The sequence below is a fragment of the Aulonocara sp. 'chitande type north' Nkhata Bay genome, linkage group LG11 (assembly GCF_057382095.1).
Source record: "Aulonocara sp. 'chitande type north' Nkhata Bay isolate Kocher_YH1m ecotype deep benthic linkage group LG11, A_spYH_male_GT1.1, whole genome shotgun sequence".
Classification (NCBI taxonomy): domain Eukaryota; kingdom Metazoa; phylum Chordata; class Actinopteri; order Cichliformes; family Cichlidae; genus Aulonocara; species Aulonocara sp. 'chitande type north' Nkhata Bay.
Genome location: NC_141354.1, coordinates 3,758,269 through 3,779,192, shown reverse-complemented (window position 1 = coordinate 3,779,192; position 20,924 = coordinate 3,758,269). Strand labels below are relative to the sequence as shown.

Here is a 20,924-nt window from a genome sequence, read left to right as displayed (position 1 = left end):
TCTAAAGAGTGTTCCTGTCTTTTTAAAATTTTCTTAATAAATGCAGCTCTACTCCAAAAGAAACTAACCTCTCTTTACTCTCTAAATAACTTGTCTTCACTATGTTCCTATAACCAGTGTGATGCAACCGTTTGGGCAACCTTATTAATAGTCATTATTTTCCTGTATGAATCGCTGTTACAGTAAAAAATGTCACTTGCATATATCATATAGGAGATATGGGTAGCTACTGGTACACAAGTCGGGGCCTGATCACCCCCGGCTGGGTCGCCTGGGCGAGGGTGTAGGATGTTGTGAGACCCGAAACACCTGATGACCCCAGGATACATCACTGAAGATGCGTACCAGTGCATCCAGGAGATGTGTCTTTATAGTTAAACGTTATGTAGCACGATGTCTCCTTCCAACACAACTGCACAGTCTCACACAGACGTATCGGCATCGTCATCTTGCAGGATGGTGAGGATAACAACTGATGCACCGTTCAACACTGGTTCCAAAAACAATGTCAGTGTCCTGAAGAAAAGTAAAATATGAAGTATTGAGAGCCAAGAAAAACTAAGGACAAAATGCATTTCTAAAGATTTTAACTTTAACCTCTATACCATGATGGTCATTTGACTCATGGAGGTTTTAAAAGAAAAAGCTTACTTTCCTTTAATTAATGGCACAGTATCTTTCACCCACCAACCTTGTGATGAGTTTTGTACAAAAATATTTTCTTCTGGAACAACGCCCAGCTGCTCCTCAGCAGAAAAAAGCAGTGAGAGTTATGACAACTGCAATCCTCACCATAAAATTATCCAATCACACATCTGCTTACCTGCATAAAATTATCTGACAACTGCAATTTAATATTTACAGTTTGATGATTTAAAGTCTCACACACAAGCCGTTGGAAAGGGGAGGAGAGTCCTGCTGCTTCCAAGTAGACCACATTTCATTCATAATGTTGTAAATCCAAGCCTATTATGTATTCATGATTTGAATCCTGGGTTGTGCGAAATAAACCCTAGACAAAGTGAACTAAGGTGTAGGTTTATTAGGTTATGTTGTGGTGATCCCTGAGGCATAGGTGTTCATACTGGAGTGTAAAATTAAAACCAATGGAAGATGGACAAGAAAAGTTCAAAGCCATCATGTCTTCAGTTTAGAAAAAATAGAAAAGAAGAGGAGGAGAAACGAGCAAAAGATGCAGGTAAGCAGATGTGTGATTGGATAATGGCAGGTCATCCTGAAACAATCAGAATCAGAATACTTTATTGATCCTGAAGGAAATGATGTGGGTTACAGTTGCTCCAAGAAGAAATGGTAAAAATAGCAACAGTAACAGACTAAACTCCAAACATTATGTTACAGATTTTAATATTAATTAGTCATTGTCAGTTGTTGAGTTGTTCTGTTCTCATTGTATGATGAATCATGATGGATGTTTGGTGGCTGTTTGCATACTATGTGCACTCTCTCTCTCTTCATATGTGTGTGTGTGTCTCTCTGGTGAAATTCAGTATGGTTCCGACAACAGTTTTATGTTACAGTTTTTTACAGACGCTAGGACACATGTCTCAATACTTAGGTCACGTTGGCAAAACTCCTCACACAGTGAGCACGACAGAAGTCTATGTGGGCTAAACTGAGGACCAGTTATCATTGTTTTGGCACAAAATGCATTCAATGACTACATCTCTCAAATTTCATGAATTATCTTCTCACTCAGACACAACAACTGCCAAAAATCTTTGTATGTACAGGACATTTTGCATGTGCTTACATACTGTTTTCAAAACTGTTAAACTTATGGCCAAAACAATAACACAATGCAAAACTTAAAAAGACAGCAAAATTCAACAACAATATTTTATTGAAACATATTTTAAATCTAAAAATGCAGTTTAACCAGCCACAGCTGATTCTCATTGTAGATGAACATCTACACAGGTGTTACTCCTTCAATTTTTCAACTCCTTCAGTTCTGGCAGCCAGAAGATTCTTTCCTAGGTGTGTTGCCCTAGATGACATAAGATGTGATGTGGATGAGAACCTGTGGCCAAATGGAGAAGACCGAGTAGATTAGCATTACTATTGTATGTGTATCAGTGGATGGTGTGTATACAAATTCTTGTATTTTGGGATTACTTAGTGCAAAAAAATAAAAATACATAAACAAATATTAACGAATTCTGCATGATGTCTGATTCATTCCAGTAACATATATTGAAATTATAAACAGAGATGTGTCCTTGTTTTACACAAGAAAACACTGTGTAACATGTTGTTAGTGTTTTTTAGGTCATTGTTTTGTGGGTGACAAAGTGTGTTTGTCGGCTGTCAACCTTTGCTAGTGTTCTGGAAGAATGAGTTTATTTGAGACCTGAATGAAGTGTTTTGGTAGTTGTAGTGCATTTTGAATGTGAAATGAGCTGCTTTGCCAAGCTGACGGTCAGTTAGGAGGATTGTGTGAAGAGTTTTGCAAAAGTGACCTAAGTATTGGGAAATGTGTCCTAGTGGCTGTAAAAAACTGTAATATGTTTTGTGTGTGTGTGTGTGTTTGTGTGTGTGTGTGTGTGTGGGTGGGGGGGGGCAGAAGGAGTGTTCGCCCAGGGCTAGGACCGCCACTGCCCATGTTTGCCTACTGGTGGTGGTCAGAGGGCCCGGTGGCGCCAGTGTCCGGCAGCCTCGCCTCTGTCAGTGCGCCCCAGGGCAGCTGTGGCTACAATGTAGCTGCCATCACCAGTGTGTGAATGTTTGAATGACTGAATGTAGTGTGAAGCGCTTTGGGGTCCTTAGGGACTAGAAAAGCGCTATACAAATGCAGGCCATTCACCTGTTCATCAAGTTCATCCAGGAGGTCTTCCATCTCCTCACCAAGAGCTCCCTTCTTAGACCGGTACAGTTTCAGCAGGCCAGGCACAAATTTGTCCCCAGGACGTCTTTGCTTGTGATCCGATGAAGTTTTTCCAGATATCTAAACAAGACGTTCACCAAAATATTGTCATTTATTCAGCACAAAAAATTCCTGGGTAGCTGTCTTGGACAGTCTGCGCCATGTTATATGCCTGATTGTGTTATCAACAGCAAAACCTACTTCAAAAATCTCTCATGAATACACATTTTGCACAGGAATAGAAACACCCTCCACAAAACCCATCTCTACACACGACTGTCAGCTTGTTGCCACACTCTGTGCTGCTCTTTGTGCCCTGAGTGAAGCTAACTCAAACCTGTTTGTGTCTGTGTGGATTTATTTCACATTTCCATAACAGGACATGCTTTAATCATCATCATATCTCATTAAATTTGGCACAAAGAGCTGTGCGTTTGCATTTTCAAATCTAGACATTATGTTTTGAACTTTTTACAAATGATTTCCACCAATGAAGACTCTGAGCACGCCACAAACACATTTAATGAACAGCATGTGTAATTCCTCATTTATTCTAGACCTACATCAAGCAATAAAATATTATAAAGCCGTGTGTTAGTATTCATTCACGTCAGACTTTTTGGTGTTGAGTATATGAATGATCAGTACTAGAATGGATATGATTCATTATGGATAAAAACCTGAATGAGGCCTTTTCTTTTCATTTTCTCTCCTTTATTATTTATAACACGTTGTTTATGTGTTTATGGCTCTGTTTGGTACATTTAAATAGGTTTTTAGAAAGAAAGAAGGACGTTTATTCCAGGCGGAACAAAGTATTTGCACATCCTCCTCCTGCCGGAACTTCAGAGCGGGACACGAAGCGGAAGTAAACATTTTTAAAAGCCGGCAGTTTGGTTGTTCCAGCGTGAACTTTTGAAGGCTCGCTTTGTGCTGTGTGTGAGCCGAGGCAGTAACGATGCCTCCAGTTCAGTATCTGAGAGAGTTCATCAACGAGCGACTAACTGCTGCTGCTGAACAAATATTCTTGGAGTTTGAAAAAACGATCGTCCAGTACGAGGAAGAGATCGACCGTCAGCGCAGACTGCTGGATATCACCTGGAAACCCCAAATCAAGCTGCACAGGACAGGTGAGTGTCCCTCTGAGGGAGGATCCTGATCACAGCTCTGCGGGACGTTTCTGATTGTGAGGACTTTTTGGAGATGTGAGCTAACAAAGAGCAAACAGAGGACAGGACTGCGCTGCGCTGCATTCAAACAACAGGCGCTGAAATCAGCCTGGATTTGAGCTTTTCTCTGACCTGGATCCATCACTCAATCCTGTGAATCGTTTGAAAATCTTTTTGTTTGGCGGTGAAACGTGTGTTTGATGGTGCGTTCAGGTGCACCTCATAAACTCAGTAATCTAGCCTGAAAAGGTTTTTCCTTGATTTCCTTTCTTCTTCTGCAGAGCTATAAAGAGTTCAGTGTTAATGTCATAACAATAAGGCTTTTTTTATTTCTCCATCAGTGACGTCAAAGTGGTCGCCCGGGCCCGTTGTGGTGATTGTCACAGTTCATAAAAGCTAAAGTCATACACAGCACGTGCACGGTTCCTGTGGTCACATTTCCACACGTCTTGTCTTTATCTGAATAAATGCAGATCTGAGATCAGTGACTTACAGCTGATTGGACGGCTTTACTCTCACACACATGGGCGACGCAGTCATGCTGTAAAGTCCTGTTAATGTTTCTGTGGTTGTGACGTCTTTCTTCTGTCTCTCCAGACGTCCCACAGCAGCAGGTCTGTGAGGAGGAGGAGGTTCTCCCTGAGCAGCAGCTCTGGAACCAGGAAAGAAGCTTCAATGTGGACCAGGAGGAACCAGAAGCTCCACAGATTAAAGAGGAACAGGAGGAACTGTGCAGCAGTCAGGAGGGAGAGCAGCTGGGACTGAAGGAGGAGCCTGAAGTTCGTAATGATCCTGTGCAGTACGAGGAAGAGATCGACCGTCAGCGCAGACTGCTAGATATCACCTGGAAACCAGAAATAAAGCTGCACAGGACAGGTGAGTGTCACTCTGAGGGAGGATCCTGATCACAGCTCTGTGGTACGTTTACTTTGAGGCTGCGGGGATGTTTCTGGAGGACAGAAGGTGAATGTGTCTCTGTTTAAACAAGCATTCAGCTCTAAACTCACCCGAGGACACTGCACTGAGGCAGGGTTGGGGTTTTCCTCTCACACTTCCAATTCAATTCAATTTTATTTATATAGCACCAAATCACAACAACAGACTCCTCAAGGCGCTTTATATTATACAGTAGATGCAGAGAAAAACCCAACAATCATATGACCCCCTATGAGCAGCACTTTGGCGACAGTGGGAAGGAAAAACTCCCTTTTAAAAGGAAGAAACCTCCAGCAGAACCAGGCTCAGGGAGGGGCGGGGCCATCTGCTGTGATTGGTTGGAGTGAGAGAAGGAAGACAGGATAAAGACATGCTGTGGAAGAGAGACAGAGATTAATAACAGATATGATTCAATGCAGAGAGGTCTGTTAACACATAGTGAGTGAGAAAGGTGACTGGAAAGGAAAAACTCAATGCATCATGGGAATCCCCGGCAGCCTATGTCTATTGCAGCATAACTAAGGGAGGATTCAGGGTCACCTGGTCCAGCCCTAACTATACAGTGGGGCAAAAAAGTATTTAGCCAGCCACCGATTGTGCAAGTTCCCCCACCTAACATGATGACAGAGGTCAGTAATTTGCACCAGAGGTACACTTCAACTGTGAGAGACAGAATGTGAAAAAAAAATCCATGAATCCACATGGTAGGATTTGTAAAGAATTTATTGGTAAATCAGGGTGGAAAATAAGTATTTGGTCAATAACAAAAATACAACTCAATACTTTGTAACATAACCTTTGTTGGCAATAACAGAGGTCAAACGTTTACTATAGGTCTTTACCAGGTTTGCACACACAGTAGCTGGTATTTTGGCCCATTCCTCCATGCAGATCTTCTCGAGAGCAGTGATGTTTTGGGGCTGTCGCCGAGCAACATGGACTTTCAACTCCCGCCACAGATTTTCTATGGGGTTGAGGTCTGGAGACTGGCTAGGCCACTCCAGGACTTTCAAATGCTTCTTACGGAGCCACTCCTTTGTTGCCCGGGCGGTGTGTTTTGGATCATTGTCATGTTGGAAGACCCAGCCTGGTTTCATCTTCAAAGTTCTCACTGATGGAAGGAGGTTTTGGCTCAAAATCTCACGATACATGGCCCCATTCATTCTGTCCTTAACACGGATCAGTCGTCCTGTCCCCTTGGCAGAAAAACAGCCCCATAGCATGATGTTTCCACCCCCATGCTTCACAGTAGGTATGGTGTTCTTGGGATGCAACTCAGTATTCTTCTTCCTCCAAACACGACGAGTTGAGTTTATACCAAAAAGTTCTACTTTGGTTTCATCTGACCACATGACATTCTCCCAATCCTCTGCTGTATCATCCATGTGCTCTCTGGCAAACTTCAGACGGGCCTGGACATGCACTGGCTTCAGCAGCGGAACACGTCTGGCACTGCGGGATTTGATTCCCTGCCGTTGTAGTGTGTTACTGATGGTGACCTTTGTTACTTTGGTCCCAGCTCTCTGCAGGTCATTCACCAGGTCCCCCCGTGTGGTTCTGAGATCTTGCGTGGAGCCCCAGATCGAGGGAGATTATCAGTGGTCTTGTATGTCTTCCATTTTCTGATGATTGCTCCCACAGTTGATTTTTTCACACCAAGCTGCTTGCCTATTGTAGATTCACTCTTCCCAGTCTGGTGCAGGTCTACAATACTTTTCCTGGTGTCCTTCCAAAGCTCTTTGGTCTTGGCCATGGCGGAGTTTGGAGTCTGACTGTTTGAGGCTGTGGACAGGTGTCTTTTATACAGATGATGAGTTCAAACAGGTGCCATTCATACAGGTAACGAGTGGGGGACAGAAAAGCTTCTTACAGAAGACGTTACAGGTCTGTGAGAGCCAGAGATTTTCCTTGTTTGAGGTGACCAAATACTTATTTTCCACCCTGATTTACGAATAAATTCTTTACAAATCCTACCATGTGGATTCATGGATTTTTTTTTTTTTTCACATTCTGTCTCTCACAGTTGAAGTGTACCTCTGGTGCAAATTACTGACCTCTGTCATCATTTTAAGTGGGGGAACTTGCACAATCGGTGGCTGACTAAATACTTTTTTTGCCCCACTGTATGCTTTAGCAAAAAGGAAAGTTTGAAGCCTAATCTTGAAAGTAGAGATAGTGTCTGTCTCCTGAATCCAAACTGGAAGCTGGTTCCACAGAAGAGGGGCCTGAAAACTGAAGGCTCTGCCTCCCATTCTACTTTTAAATACTCTAGGAACAACAAGTAGGCCTGCAGAGCGAGAGCGAAGTGCTCTAATAGGGTGATATGGTACTACAAGGTCATTAAGATAAGATGGGGCCTGATTATTTGAGACCTTGTATGTGAGGAGCAGGATTTTGATTCCTGGATTTAACAGGAAGCCAAAACAGGAGAAATCTGCTCTCTCTTTCTAGTCCCTGTCAGGACTCTTGCTGCAGCATTTTGGATCAGCTGAAGGCTTTTCAGGGAGTTTTTAGGACTTCCTGATAATAATGAATTCCAGTGGGAAGGAGGGAGCGGCAAGACCGCCTTTCTGAACCGGCAAACACAGAAAACTGTATCTCAGCCTAGGTCTTTTCTTACGCCATATAAAAGAAATAATTGAACCATTTAATTTTGACAAAACCTTTTTGACAGAGCAAGCGGTAACATCTGGAATAAATACAAGAGGCGAGGGAGGATATTCATCTTGACCAGATGAATACGACCTAAGAGAGACAGAGGGAGGCTGCACCACCTACCCAAATCGCGATTGATGGTCTGAATTAAAGGGGTGTAGTTCAGACTATACATTTCTTTTAGATTCGGTGAAATCTTTACCCCTAAATAAGTGAAACCGGAGGGAGACCAACGAAAAGGCTGAGAAATGTTTGGATCAACCTCATTTAGAACAGAGAGGGGCATAGCCTCACTTTTAGAAAAATTGATCTTGTAGCCTGAGAAGGAGCCGTATTGGGAAATTAACGCAACTAATCTAGGAATTTGAGTGAGCAGGAGAATTTAGAAAAATTAAGACGTCATCTGCATAAAGTGAAATCTTATGTTGAGAATTGTTCAAACAGAGTCCTTCAATAGCAGCATCCTTCCTAATGGCTGTGGCAAGGGGTTCCATAGCCAGGGCGAATAACAAAGGGCTCAGCGGACAGCCCTGTCGACTGCCATGTTCAATACTGAAATTGTCCGACCTATAACCATTGGTAATCACTGCCGAAAGAGGGGAAGTATAAAGGATCTGAATCCATTTAACGAAGTTGTCACCTAAACCAAATTCTTGAAGTGTGAAAAGAAGAAACGGCCATTCCAGACGGTCAAAGGCCTTTTCAGCATCAAGTGAGATGACTAGAGCCTCAGGGTTAAACAAAGATGAGTGCTGAATAATGTTAAGTAGGCGCCTCACGCTATGTGTGGAATACCGCCCCCGTATAAAACCAGTTTGATCATTCTTAACGATCGAAGGTAGTATTGGCTCAAGACGTATAGCTAGGACCTTAGCAAGTATCTTCAAATCAAGATTTAAAACAGATATAGGCCTATAGGAGGCGCATTCTTCTGGAGGTTTCCCCTTCTTCAGAATTAGCGAAATATTAGCCTCCATTAAGGAGGGGGGGAGAGTGCCTGCCTCAAAAGAGGACAGAAGCATCTTATGCAGTGGGGAAGTCAGACTAAACTTACTAAATTTCTTAAAAAATTCCCCTGTGAACCCGTCTGGACCCGGGGCTTTGTTATTTGGAAGCATCTGAATAACTTTCAAAATTTCACTTTGCGTTATAGGCTTACATAAATCATCCCTTTGGATTTCAGTAACTTTAGGTAAATTTAGTCCTAAGAAGAAGTGATGCATACCTTGTTCCAATGTTGATTTAAACTGGGAGGTATATAACTGCTTATAAAAAGTTTTAAAAGTATCATTAATAATTACATTGTCATATTTAGGTAAACCAGATGAGTCTCTAACACATGGGATATTACAACCAGCACCCTTATTATGAAGAAGATTGGCCAGATAGCGGTTAGGTTTATTAGCAAACTCATACAACCTCTGCCATGAAGAAAAGAGATTTCTCAGCCTTTCTTGTTAATAGTGCCTCCAAAGCTGTTTTAACCACCTGAATTTCATTCCTTAATTGCTCTGATGGTGATTCATTATGTTTAGCCTGCAGTTTGTGCAATTCCAGTTCCAATTTCCGTTGTTCCATCTGATTTTTCCACTTCAGGCCTGCTGAATATGATATAATCAGTCCACGGGTGTAAGCCTTCAGGGTGTCCCAAAGCAGGCCTGGAGAAACTTCAGGGGTTGCATTAACCTTTAAAAAATGTTCAAGCTGATCATTTAAAAATATTTCGAATTTTGGGTCGTGAATCAAAAAATTGTTAAATCTCCAGGTATGAGACCGAGGGACAGGATTTAGATCACTTAGCTGAACAAAGACCGGCGCATGATCTGATATAATAATATCGCCTATTGTACATCCCAAAATGTTTCCCAGTGATCGTTTGGGGGTGAAAACGATCGATTCTACTACTTGTTCTATGAACACCCGGAAAAAAAAGTAAATTCTTTATCGTTAGGATGAAGAGTCCGCCAGGTATCAACCAGATCAAGTTCGTTACAAGTATCTAAAAGTGCTTTGGCCCTTGTAGACATTTGAATTTGTTTAGGAGGGGATCTGTCCTTAGTTGTAGAAAAATAACAATTAAAATCACCGGCTATCACAGAATTATCACAAACCCAATCAGAAAAGGAAGAGAAAGTATGAGCAATAAAGTCGTTAGACTGTACTGGTGGAAAGTAAATATTCAGAAATGACACCGCCTGACCACCTAGGGTGCCCTTTAAGGAAACATATCTACCAGACTTATCACAAATTGTTTGGTCAACTGTCAGCAGTAGGTGTTTATGTATTAAAATAGCTGCACCGCGACTCTTACTCGTAAAGGAGGAACTAAAAACTTGACCGACCCAATCACGTTTCAGTTTTAGATGCTCCTGAGGAGACAGGTGAGTTTCTTGCAACAAGGCAACATGTACATTCTCCCTCTTAAGAAAACTCAATATTTTTTTCCGTTTAACAGGGTTATGTATACCTCCTACATTCCAGGAACAAACATTTAACATTGAATTATCACTTATCATACAACATTTTAAATAAGCATGGAACCACGCTCAGGTGACCAAAGCATAGCTGATATGTAGGGCTCCCAAACACTGCTCTACAACACCAGTGGCAAGTAAAATACACATAGAAAAACAAACGTCCTGCTTTGCTAACAATTAACAAAAAACTATTTACAAGAAACAGAACCGTCAAGAAACCAGTGAGTATGGAGGTCAGACAAAGGTCTCCAACGCCCAGCAGGGGGCGCAAGCAAACTTTCCAACTTGGACATAGAACGATGCTGGACCAGAGTACGAGTCTTTTCTTAATCAGTAACGTGAAACAGCTGCCCGCCCGCAGCTAAAACAAGGATTCGGATTATAAATGGCTAAATAAAATAGTCTATGTGTATGGGGTTATTATCTCCGCACAGACCCGAAAAGAAAAAAAGAAACCAAACAGAAAAAAAATAACAATAATAAAAAATAAATAAATAAATAAAAAAGTAAAAAGAAAGGAGGAGACGAGGGATTGGCGAATGCCTCACGTATGGGACAGGAGCACAGATCAACAGTCCGCTGGAGCCACTGAGGATGAGCGCGGTCCCGCCCCTTGAGGCACGTTATCCAGGTAAGCTGAGGCTGCTTCTGGAGTTCTAAAAGATTTCTCCTGGCCATCGATCTTGATCCTAAGGACAGCCGGGTACATCATGGCGAAGGGGACACCCATCTCCCTGAGGCGTTGTTTGACGTGGTAGAATCCCTGGCGTTTCTTCAGAACAGCGGCGGAGAAGTCCTCGAATATCATAATAGGAATGCCGTTATGAAATAAGGACTGCTTCCTCGTAGCCATTTGCATGATCCGTGCTTTATCCTGGAAGTTGTGGAGCTTTATGATGACCGCGCGGGGCCGCTGGGCACTGGAAGGGAGGCGTGCAAGCACCCGGTGGCAGCGATCGATTTTAACAGCGCCGCCCTTGAAACTCACAGCCACCAACTCCGGTAACCACGTTTTGAAAAAAGACACAGGGTTGGTACCTTCACTGCCTTCGGGTAGCCCAATAACACGTATGTTACACCGTCGGCTCCTGTTCTCCAAGTCATCAATCTTATCCAAAGCGGCCTCCAGCTTAAGCTCCACTTCAGAAATCTTGGCGCCATATCCCGCTGTAACATCTTCCTGCGTTGATATACGCACCTCTGCCTCCTTCATTTTAACATCCAATGCAGAGATGTTAGCTGCGCATGTTTCCAGTCTTTTCAGAACCGGATCAATCTTCTTCTCAAAGGAGGCCTCCACAGCCTTCTGCAGCTGCGCCGATACCATCTCCACCAATTTGTCGACGTCCATTTGGCCGAGAAGTGGGGACGACTGGGCCTCCGCCATAACCGCTACAGCATGATCGCTGAGCGGAGGGTGATTTTCTCCGGATTTGCCCGGTTTCGACCTGAGGTTGAGCATAAAAGTGGTATCGTGCCATCTCTACTTTTTACTAGAGATGGCACGATACCACTTTTTTATGTCCGATACTGATATCATAAATTTGGATATCTGCCGATACCGATATGAATCCGATATAGTGTTTTTTAATCAACAAAACTGTTTTTTTTAAATATCTTGCTGCATTTTGTATAAGTTCATACTCAAGTTTAAAACAACAACAACACTAAAGCTATTCTGTTATACCTGTATGCAAAAAAAAATATATATATTTCATAGTTCCGAAATACTGATCAATCTAATAAACTTAAACCTACACCATCCTCCCTATTCTGGTATTTTAAAGAGTACTTAGCATAAATATTAAGCAACCTAACTAATAGGGTTCCAACTCCCAGCAACAAAAATAAATAAATAAAAAATAGGGAACCACCCCTCACGCTCCTCATGATGCTTAATCGATGTAATCAACCTTAATTTGATGCAGTGTGAAAAACAATGCACAGAAATCAATTATTTTTCAAGAAATATTAAATAGATTCAACATCTTTCTTCAACAGAATTGCAGACTGCACAGATGGTGCCTTCCCAAAGGAAAAAGTACTATAGCTTACTAGGGTATATTAGACTTAACAGTTACTATATACAGTAATGGACTTCTATACATTTTACATCAGATTAAAACTTTGGTGTAAGATTCAGATAATTATTTATTAAAAGCTAGACATTTTAAATGAGAGTAAGAAAGAAAAGTATGTCTTTGTGCCCCCTTTTCCCTGTTAATGCCCTATCGGCCCCCCTGGCTAAACTTTGCTAGATCCGCCCCTGCACAGTTACAGCCGTCAGCTGTAGAAATAGATCCTGGTGTAGAAAGTAATATTAAATACATTCTAACAACAGCTGATCAAGCTTAAACGTGCTGCTGTTGTTCAGCCGCTGGTTTCCTCTTTCTGGTGCAAAGTGGGCCAAAAACAAACAAGAGAGACGGACTCCCGACAGAAAAGCCGATCAGCTGATCATTAAGCAGTTTCATGATTGAAGTAGCAGCAAGAAGAGGCAGTCGCTCCATATATCGGTTGTTAAGCTTAACGCTGGAATGCTTTACAAACATTCAGAGATGGACTTACACACTTGCTTTACTTCTCTCTGTGATAACTTTGTTGGAGATGAAATGTCGGTTTGGTGGCGAAGCTCCAAATGCTATCCAGACCACCGACAGGTCCCGCATGCCACAGCCGCTCTATCACGTGATGCATACTGCTCCGACGTGCTAACGTTCTGAGGTGAGTTACGGCGTGTTGCAAGTTTTGTGAGGTGCTTTCGAGATATTTAATGGATCGGATTACATTTTTTATTTTTCTCCGATATCCGATCCAGTAATTTAGGTCAGTATCGGACCGATACAGATACGTAATATCGGATCGGTCCATCTCTACTTTTCACACAGCTGAATAAACGTCAAGCTGAAAACTGATTAAACAGAAGTGTGAGATGGTCGAGAATTTACTCCAGTGTCGTGTTATATTTTAGATAGCAAGGAGCAGATGGCTGAGTTTATTAAACTCCACCAGGACAAACTGCAAAGGTCATTAAACGTTTAATAAACTATCATCTTGTCTTCATTTTTAGTTAGCACATACCTTAAACACTTAAAGCTGTAAGCTAATGATAGTTATATAAGAGCAGACGCTGCTGGTGCAATACGTTTTACGTCCAATGGATGATGATCTGATTAGTCGACTAATCGCAAAATTAATCATTGACTAATCGACTATCAGAATAATTGTTTGTGCCAGTCGAAGGTGACACCTGGGTGAAAATCAAATCTCAGGACATACCACAATTCACGGATCACATTAACTCGGTGGACCGACACATCAAATTCACCAGCGAGGATATGAAAAGTGGCAGGTTAGCCTTCTTTGAGTGTGAGATTTCCATCAGTAATGGGGGACATCTAAAAGCTGATGTGTACCAGAAACCTACGCATACAGATCAGTATCTAAGGTTTGACTCTCATCATCCACTGGAACACAAACTGGGTGTCATTAGGATGCTACACCACAGAGCGAACACCATCCCCACTGACCCAGCAGCCAGGGAAGCGGAAAAACAGCACATCAGGAATAGGGATGGGTACCGGTATCCGGTGCCATTGTGGCCATATGCTTTTTTTTTTTTTTTTTTCCTGAATTGTCACACACTTTGGATTCTAGCCAATCATTTAACTTTAGCAAGGATAGTAGGCGGGTCCAGGTACGTACGTTCTTTTAGAGCAGAGCTACAGATTAAAAATGCTCAAGGCGAAGCGGTCAAAGTCTGGCTGTACTTCACAGCAAAATATGCAAACTCAGCCGCAACAAGTGCTTTAAGCTGATACTGTGATACTGTCAAAGGAGGTAACACCTCAAATCTGATGAAACACCTGGCGACGCATAGCGTTTTTTTTAAAAGCCCAGAAATGCGCCGTATTTGATAGCTTACTGCGAAACCTCACGCAGTGCACATCTACTGCGGGTGTGGTGCCTGTTGTCGGACCCAGAGTTAGCAACATCCCTCAAGAACCCAAAGAGGAGAGTCCTGGCCCCTAGCCCTGCCAGTGTAGCAGAAATGATGAGGATGATGATGCAGCAGCAGCCGTTCTTCTCTGCGTGAGTAGCTTAATGTTGTTCGTGTGTAATTTACGTTGAGTAGGCTAACCACGTTATTACATTAATGCATGTAAGGTGAACTAGCAAACATCATCATAGCTACATGCGGCTGTCTTCTTGTTTGATGGCAGATACTCCCTTCACCCTGGCCAAAAAGGCTAAAATGACCAAAGAAAAAGTGGAAAACAGTTAAACATGAGAGGTTTTGGACAAGGTTTATGGTTTTGTTTTGTTTTTTTTCCACTGTTTAAGCACTGCTTCCATCCAAGAGTGATACCATATATGCCCTATAGCTGCAGAAAAGGCTAACATTGTTATCTTTTTACAAAAAAACAGCTGAACATGAGAGGTTTTTGGACCAATTTTGTGTTCTCCATTCTTTAAGCACCGGTTTGAGCACCATTTAAGCACCAGCACAGTTTCAAAAGTACCGATTTGGCACCGGTATCGGATAAAACCTAAATGATACCCATCCCTAATCAAGAAGGCCCTGAGTAAATGTGGTTATCCCAGCTGGACTTTTGTCAAAGCTGGAGAAGAGCAAAAGAGAAAGATAAGATAAGATAACCTTTATTAGTCCCACACGTGGGAAATTTGTTACCCTCAGTGATCCCGTATGTGTCAGTAGTATGGGAACAATTGAGACCCATTTTCTCTAAACTCTGTGGCTTTCAAACCACAAAACAGGTGAACTCGGGTGTCAGTCCACATACATGAGTGATGCAGTCATGCTGTAAAGTCCTGTTAATGTTTCTGTGGTTGCATCAGTAACTTTTTTCTTCTGTCCCTGTAGACGTCCCACAGCAGCATATCTATGAGGAACAGGAGGTTCTCCCTGAGCAGCAGCTCTGTGACCAGGAGAGGAGCTCCAGTGTGGAGCAGAAGGACCCAGAACCTCCACAAATTAAAGAGGAACAGGAGGAACTGTGCAGCAGTCAGGAAGGAGAGCAGCTGGGACTGAAGGAGGAGCCTGATACCTTTATGGTGACTGAGGAAGGAGAGCACAGTGAACCAGGAGGAGATGGGGAGCAGCTCCTCTGTGATGACTCTCCTCAAAGTGAAAGCACAGATGAAGAATCCAGCAAGTGTGAAGAGTCAGGGCTAAGCGAAACTGTGACCTCAGTGTCAAAGAAGAGACAGAAGCGAGACAGAAGTCACAATGATGTGGAGAGCCGGACTGTGTCTGATGTTTGCCAAAAATCCATCAAGAATCAGGCCCAAAGAAAGAAACCCCACATTGATGTGAAACCGTATCCTTGTGATACATGTGGGAAAAGTTTCAGAGCTAGAAGTACATGGAAACATCACCTTGCAATTCACACTGGTGAGAGGCCATATCCCTGTGATACATGTGGGAAAAGTTTCAGTCGAAGCGGTACTCTGTATATTCACATGAGAACCCACACAGGTGAGAGGCCATATCCCTGTGATACGTGTGGGAAAAGTTTCAGTCGAAGCAGTAATTTGTATGATCACATGAGAATCCACACAGGTGAGAAGCCATATCCCTGTGATACATGTGGGAAATGTTTTACTCAAAGCAGTCGTTTGTATATTCACAGGAGAACCCACACAGGTGAGAGGCCATATCCCTGTGATACGTGTGGGAAAAGTTTCAGTCGAAGCAGTAATTTGTATAATCACAGGAGAACCCACACAGGTGAGAGGCCATATCCCTGTGATACATGTGGGAAAAGTTTCAGTCGAAGCAGTAATTTGTATATTCACAGGAGAACCCACACAGGTGAGAGGCCATATCCCTGTGATATATGTGGGAAAAGTTTCAGTCGAAGCAGTACTTTGTATATTCACATGAGAACCCACACAGGTGAGAGGCCATATCCCTGTGATATATGTGGGAAAAGTTTCAGTCGAAGCAGCCATTTGTATATTCACAGGAGAACCCACACAGGTGAGAGGCCATATCCCTGTGAAACATGTGGGAAAAGTTTCAGTCGAAAAAGTATATTGATGCATCACAAGAAAACTCACAGGTGAAAAGCCAGAGGCTCGTAAAATGTTTCAGTGTGAGTAGGAATTTGATAGACTGCATGAGAACTCTCACAGGTTGTTGTTTTCCAGAAATAAATGTCTTTTATGCTGTATTCCTGTTTGTGGTCAGTGTTTTATGTGAGACTTTGAAGTTGAAGCTGAGAATCCCTCTGGCCCTTTCTGCCTGCTTCAGTCTGTAATGGTCTGTTTAGAGCAGTTTTTTTTTTTTGTTTTTTTTTTCTCATGCATTCATTTATTTTTTTGATTTTTATCCACTTGTTTTGGGGTTTCTTTTCAGCCTTTAGAGGTGATCCTAAAAATCTGTAACCTTATGTACCATATATTTTGAAGTATAAGACACACTTAAAATCTTTTAATTTTCTTAAAAATCGACAGTGCGCTTTATAATCCAGTGCACCTTATGTATGAATTCTGTTTGTGCTTACTGACCTCAAACGGATTTTATGTGGTATACGGTGCTCAAAAATCTGTCAAAAAATGTTTTAGTACGACTTTGGTAAGCTACGAAGCCGCACCGCTTGATGGATATTTGGATCATTATGGCTACCGTAGTCAGGAGCCTCGCGGAGTAATCTGGGTCCTAAACTCCGCTTCAGGTCCCAAAGTCAAACGAACACTGCGCATCACTGAGAGTTACAAAATGTCTAAATTTTTCATCTTTAATAAAATGATCAGTGTGGCTTCTCTACCAGGTGTAACAATTAAATTAGACTTCTGGCTTAGACGGTGTAGCTGTAAGCCACATGTTTCGGAGCTCTGCTGCATTTTTTTTTTTTTTTTTTTTTTCAAATTCTGAAATTTCCTACTTCACACTTTTCTAAACTCTTATCCTGTTATACCCGAAGGAAGAGACAAGGTACAGTGGGGCAAAAAAGTATTTAGTCAGCCACCGATTGTGCAAGTTCCCCCACCTAAAATGATGACAGAGGTCAGTAATTTGCACCAGAGGTACACTTCAACTGTGAGAGACAGAATGTGAAAAAAAAATCCATGAATCCACATGGTAGGATTTGTAAAGAATTTATTCGTAAATCAGGGTGGAAAATAAGTATTTGGTCACCTCAAACAAGGAAAATCTCTGGCTCTCACAGACCTGTAACGTCTTCTGTAAGAAGCTTTTCTGTCCCCCACTCGTTACCTGTATGAATGGCACCTGTTTGAACTCATCATCTGTATAAAAGACACCTGTCCACAGCCTCAAACAGTCAGACTCCAAACTCCGCCATGGCCAAGACCAAAGAGCTTTCGAAGGACACCAGGAAAAGTATTGTAGACCTGCACCAGACTGGGAAGAGTGAATCTACAATAGGCAAGCAGCTTGGTGTGAAAAAATCAACTGTGGGAGCAATCATCAGAAAATGGAAGACATACAAGACCACTGATAATCTCCCTCGATCTGGGGCTCCACGCAAGATCTCATCCCGTGGGGTCAAAATGATCATGAGAACGGTGAGCAAAGATCCCAGAACCACACGGGGGGACCTGGTGAATGACCTGCAGAGAGCTGGGACCAAAGTAACAAAGGTCACCATCAGTAACACACTACAACGGCAGGGAATCCTACTGTGAAGCATGGGGGTGGAAACATCATGCTATGGGGCTGTTTTTCTGCCAAGGGGACAGGACGACTGATCCGTGTTAAGGACAGAATGAATGGGGCCATGTATCGTGAGATTTTGAGCCAAAACCTCCTTCCATCAGTGAGAACTTTGAAGATGAAACGAGGCTGGGTCTTCCTTTTTTTTTTTTTTTTTTTTTTCTAAATGACATCAGAAACAGCAGTATGCGACATTACGTGATGGCAGAGCTTCAGTTCATCCTTTGTCATTTTTTTTTTTTTTTTTTTTTTTTTTTTTTTTTTTTAATAAATAGGACAGGGGGAATGAATGAGAGAAAGAGGGGGAGAGAAAGAAAGAAAACCAAAGGGGAGAAGAGACGGTGAGAAGGGGGGGGAAGAGAGAGAAAAAAAAAAAGAACTCCTGGGTCACCTGTATGGAGAAAAAAAAACAAACAAACAGAGGAGACAGCAAACAACAAAGAGCAACATAATAATAGAGAAAACAAAGCACCATCACAATAAACTAGCTAGTCATAGATATCAATATTTACTAAATAATAAACGATATTGTGCAGCACGCAAGATAGACAGCGCACAGTGTGCTTTGAGGCAGCAGCCAAGAAAGCTTTAGTCCGCGTCTGTGAATACCCATGTGTGCATACCTGTGTGGATCAGCATGCTTGCATTCCAAAGGTTTCTCCATGTAATGATCTGCTAGGGAGGCTGGGTCTTCCAACATGACAATGATCCAAAACACACCGCCCGGGCAACAAAGGAGTGGCTCCGTAAGAAGCATTTGAAAGTCCTGGAGTGGCCTAGCCAGTCTCCAGACCTCAACCCCATAGAAAATCTGTGGCGGGAGTTGAAAGTCCGTGTTGCTCGGCGACAGCCCCAAAACATCACTGCTCTCGAGAAGATCTGCATGGAGGAATGGGCCAAAATACCAGCTACTGTGTGTGCAAACCTGGTAAAGACCTATAGTAAATGTTTGACCTCTGTTATTGCCAACAAAGGTTATGTTACAAAGTATTGAGTTGTATTTTTGTTATTGACCAAATACTTATTTTCCACCCTGATTTACCAATAAATTCTTTACAAATCCTACCATGTGAATTCATGGATTTTTTTTTTCACATTCTGTCTCTCACAGTTGAAGTGTACCTCTGGTGCAAATTACTGACCTCTGTCATCATTTTAAGTGGGGGAACTTGCACAATCGGTGGCTGACTAAATACTTTTTTGCCCCACTGTACCTGTCTCACAAGGAAATGGACATGACAAAGTTTGCAGCTAGTGTGCTACATGATGGCGTTGAGGACGAGGAAGAAACTAACAAGGCTGTTACATCAGCACACTGCCAGTTGAAAATAAAAGTTGAAAATTCTGAAAGCTCTCGACACACTTAAGTCAGTTTTCCGGCAGACTGGACCGTGTGCTTTCCGCTGTGCAAGAAGACATACAGGGATGCGTTGAGAGAGTGACACAAGTGGAGAATCGCAGTTAAAAAGCTGGAAAAGGAGGCAGAGACGCTCCGTTCAAAGGTCAATGACCTAGAGAACAAGTCGCAGATCCAACTTGAGATTGATCAACCTACCTGAAGGAGCAGAACGAAGAGATGCATGCGCTTTCATGGAGAGCTGGCTCTCCAAAACACTCTAAGGAGCCCACTGGATGTTGAAAGATGTCACAGTCTTCCCTCAAATAATTCCTAGGTGCCTCAGCCTGTCATTATGAAGTTTTTAAACTTCAGAGACTAAGGCTACTTTCACACTGCTGGCAAAATCGCATCAAGTCCGACTTTTCTGACCCTATGCAACCCATATCCAATCATGCTATGACAGTGTGAACAGTACAAATCCGATATTTTCAAATCCGATCTGGGTCACTTTCGTATGTGGTGCTGAATCCGATACATATCTGATGTTTTAGAAAGCGACTGCTGTTTGAATAGTCATGTCGCATTAAATCCGTCTTTTACGTCACTGACACAAGACAGACGCCAATTATCAGCTCCAGAGAAGCGCCCAATAAGACATTGCGAACGCTTCCTGGCCATCCCATGTAGATGTTAGTGAAACTGTCTGGAAGACAACGTTGGAGAACCATGAACATTTTATTTGTACTGTATAATCTGCAGATTCTGACAGAAATCTGCAACTATCCTTTGAAGCACCGCTCCTCTAAAACAGCAATAAGGATAATTATTTGGCCGTATGTAAATACCAAAATAACTATAACTTAAAGCAAAATTGGGAAACGTAAAGTCCGAAACAAGTCTTTATATTAACGGCCAACAATCCTGTTTGGTCTGGGTCTAAACAGAGCGTGTTGTGTGTGACATCTTCTTTTGCGCATGCGGGCCGCTTTGAGGGTTCACACTAGAGCGCGTTTGCTCTTTCTTTTTCTTCTCTCCTTTTTTAAAAAATTCACTATTATTACTATTTTACCTTCCCAAGAATGGCCATCTTCATATTTTCAGCTTTAATCTACTGCAGTCAACTTACTATCTACAATTATGTCCCAATCTATGACTATTAAGATAACATCCTGGAACTGTAGGGTTTAAATAAAGTGAGTAAGGTGAAACAGGTATTGACTATGTGCACGAGACAATGCTAACTTCCTGTTTTGAGACCAGATGTGGGGTTGTACATTTCCGGCAGCTTTACTTTGCGGTCAATCGCTACTGCAAAGATATACTCCAAAATCATGTCCAGAACTCGAAAACGGAAAGATGGCGTTAAGTTACAAAGAGCAGAAGGTGGGAACACTCACCGCTGCTGTGTCATAAAAAATCTAATGATCAATTTTGACGTTTAAAGCGTTTAGATCGATCAGTTGTTTACATCACTCAACACAAGCAGAACTGCATCACTGCAGCAGAAGACACCTCGTCCACACTCAGAAGCACATCTCTGTATAGTGACTGGTCTCATGATCTAAACAGGCAAATGTTCAGCATTCAAACTACAGGTGAAGAACAGTCAAACCAGATGTTTCCCGTTATGTCGAGATCAGCTCGTCAAGTACACACCTACACAGCATGTTAACAAACCGTGAAAACCACACAAAAATGAATGATTGCTGGTAACGGTTTCTATACATTAGTATTTACGAAGGGTATGTTGTGACTTACCTCC

The 20,924-nt window shown here is 42.3% G+C and overlaps 1 protein-coding gene across 1 annotated transcript; it reads left to right on the top strand.

Moving 5' to 3' along the window:
• The first annotated feature begins 3,743 nt into the window (after window positions 1–3,743).
• On the top strand, window positions 3,744–16,318 carry LOC147318348 (uncharacterized). The gene is made up of 3 exons (XM_086310267.1): window positions 3,744–4,014; window positions 4,651–4,929; window positions 15,007–16,318. The coding sequence occupies exons 1-3, from the start codon at window positions 3,843–3,845 to the stop codon at window positions 16,209–16,211; spliced, it is 1,656 nt and encodes a 551-aa protein (XP_086166393.1). The 5' UTR covers window positions 3,744–3,842; the 3' UTR covers window positions 16,212–16,318.
• Window positions 16,319–20,924: the final 4,606 nt, after the last annotated feature.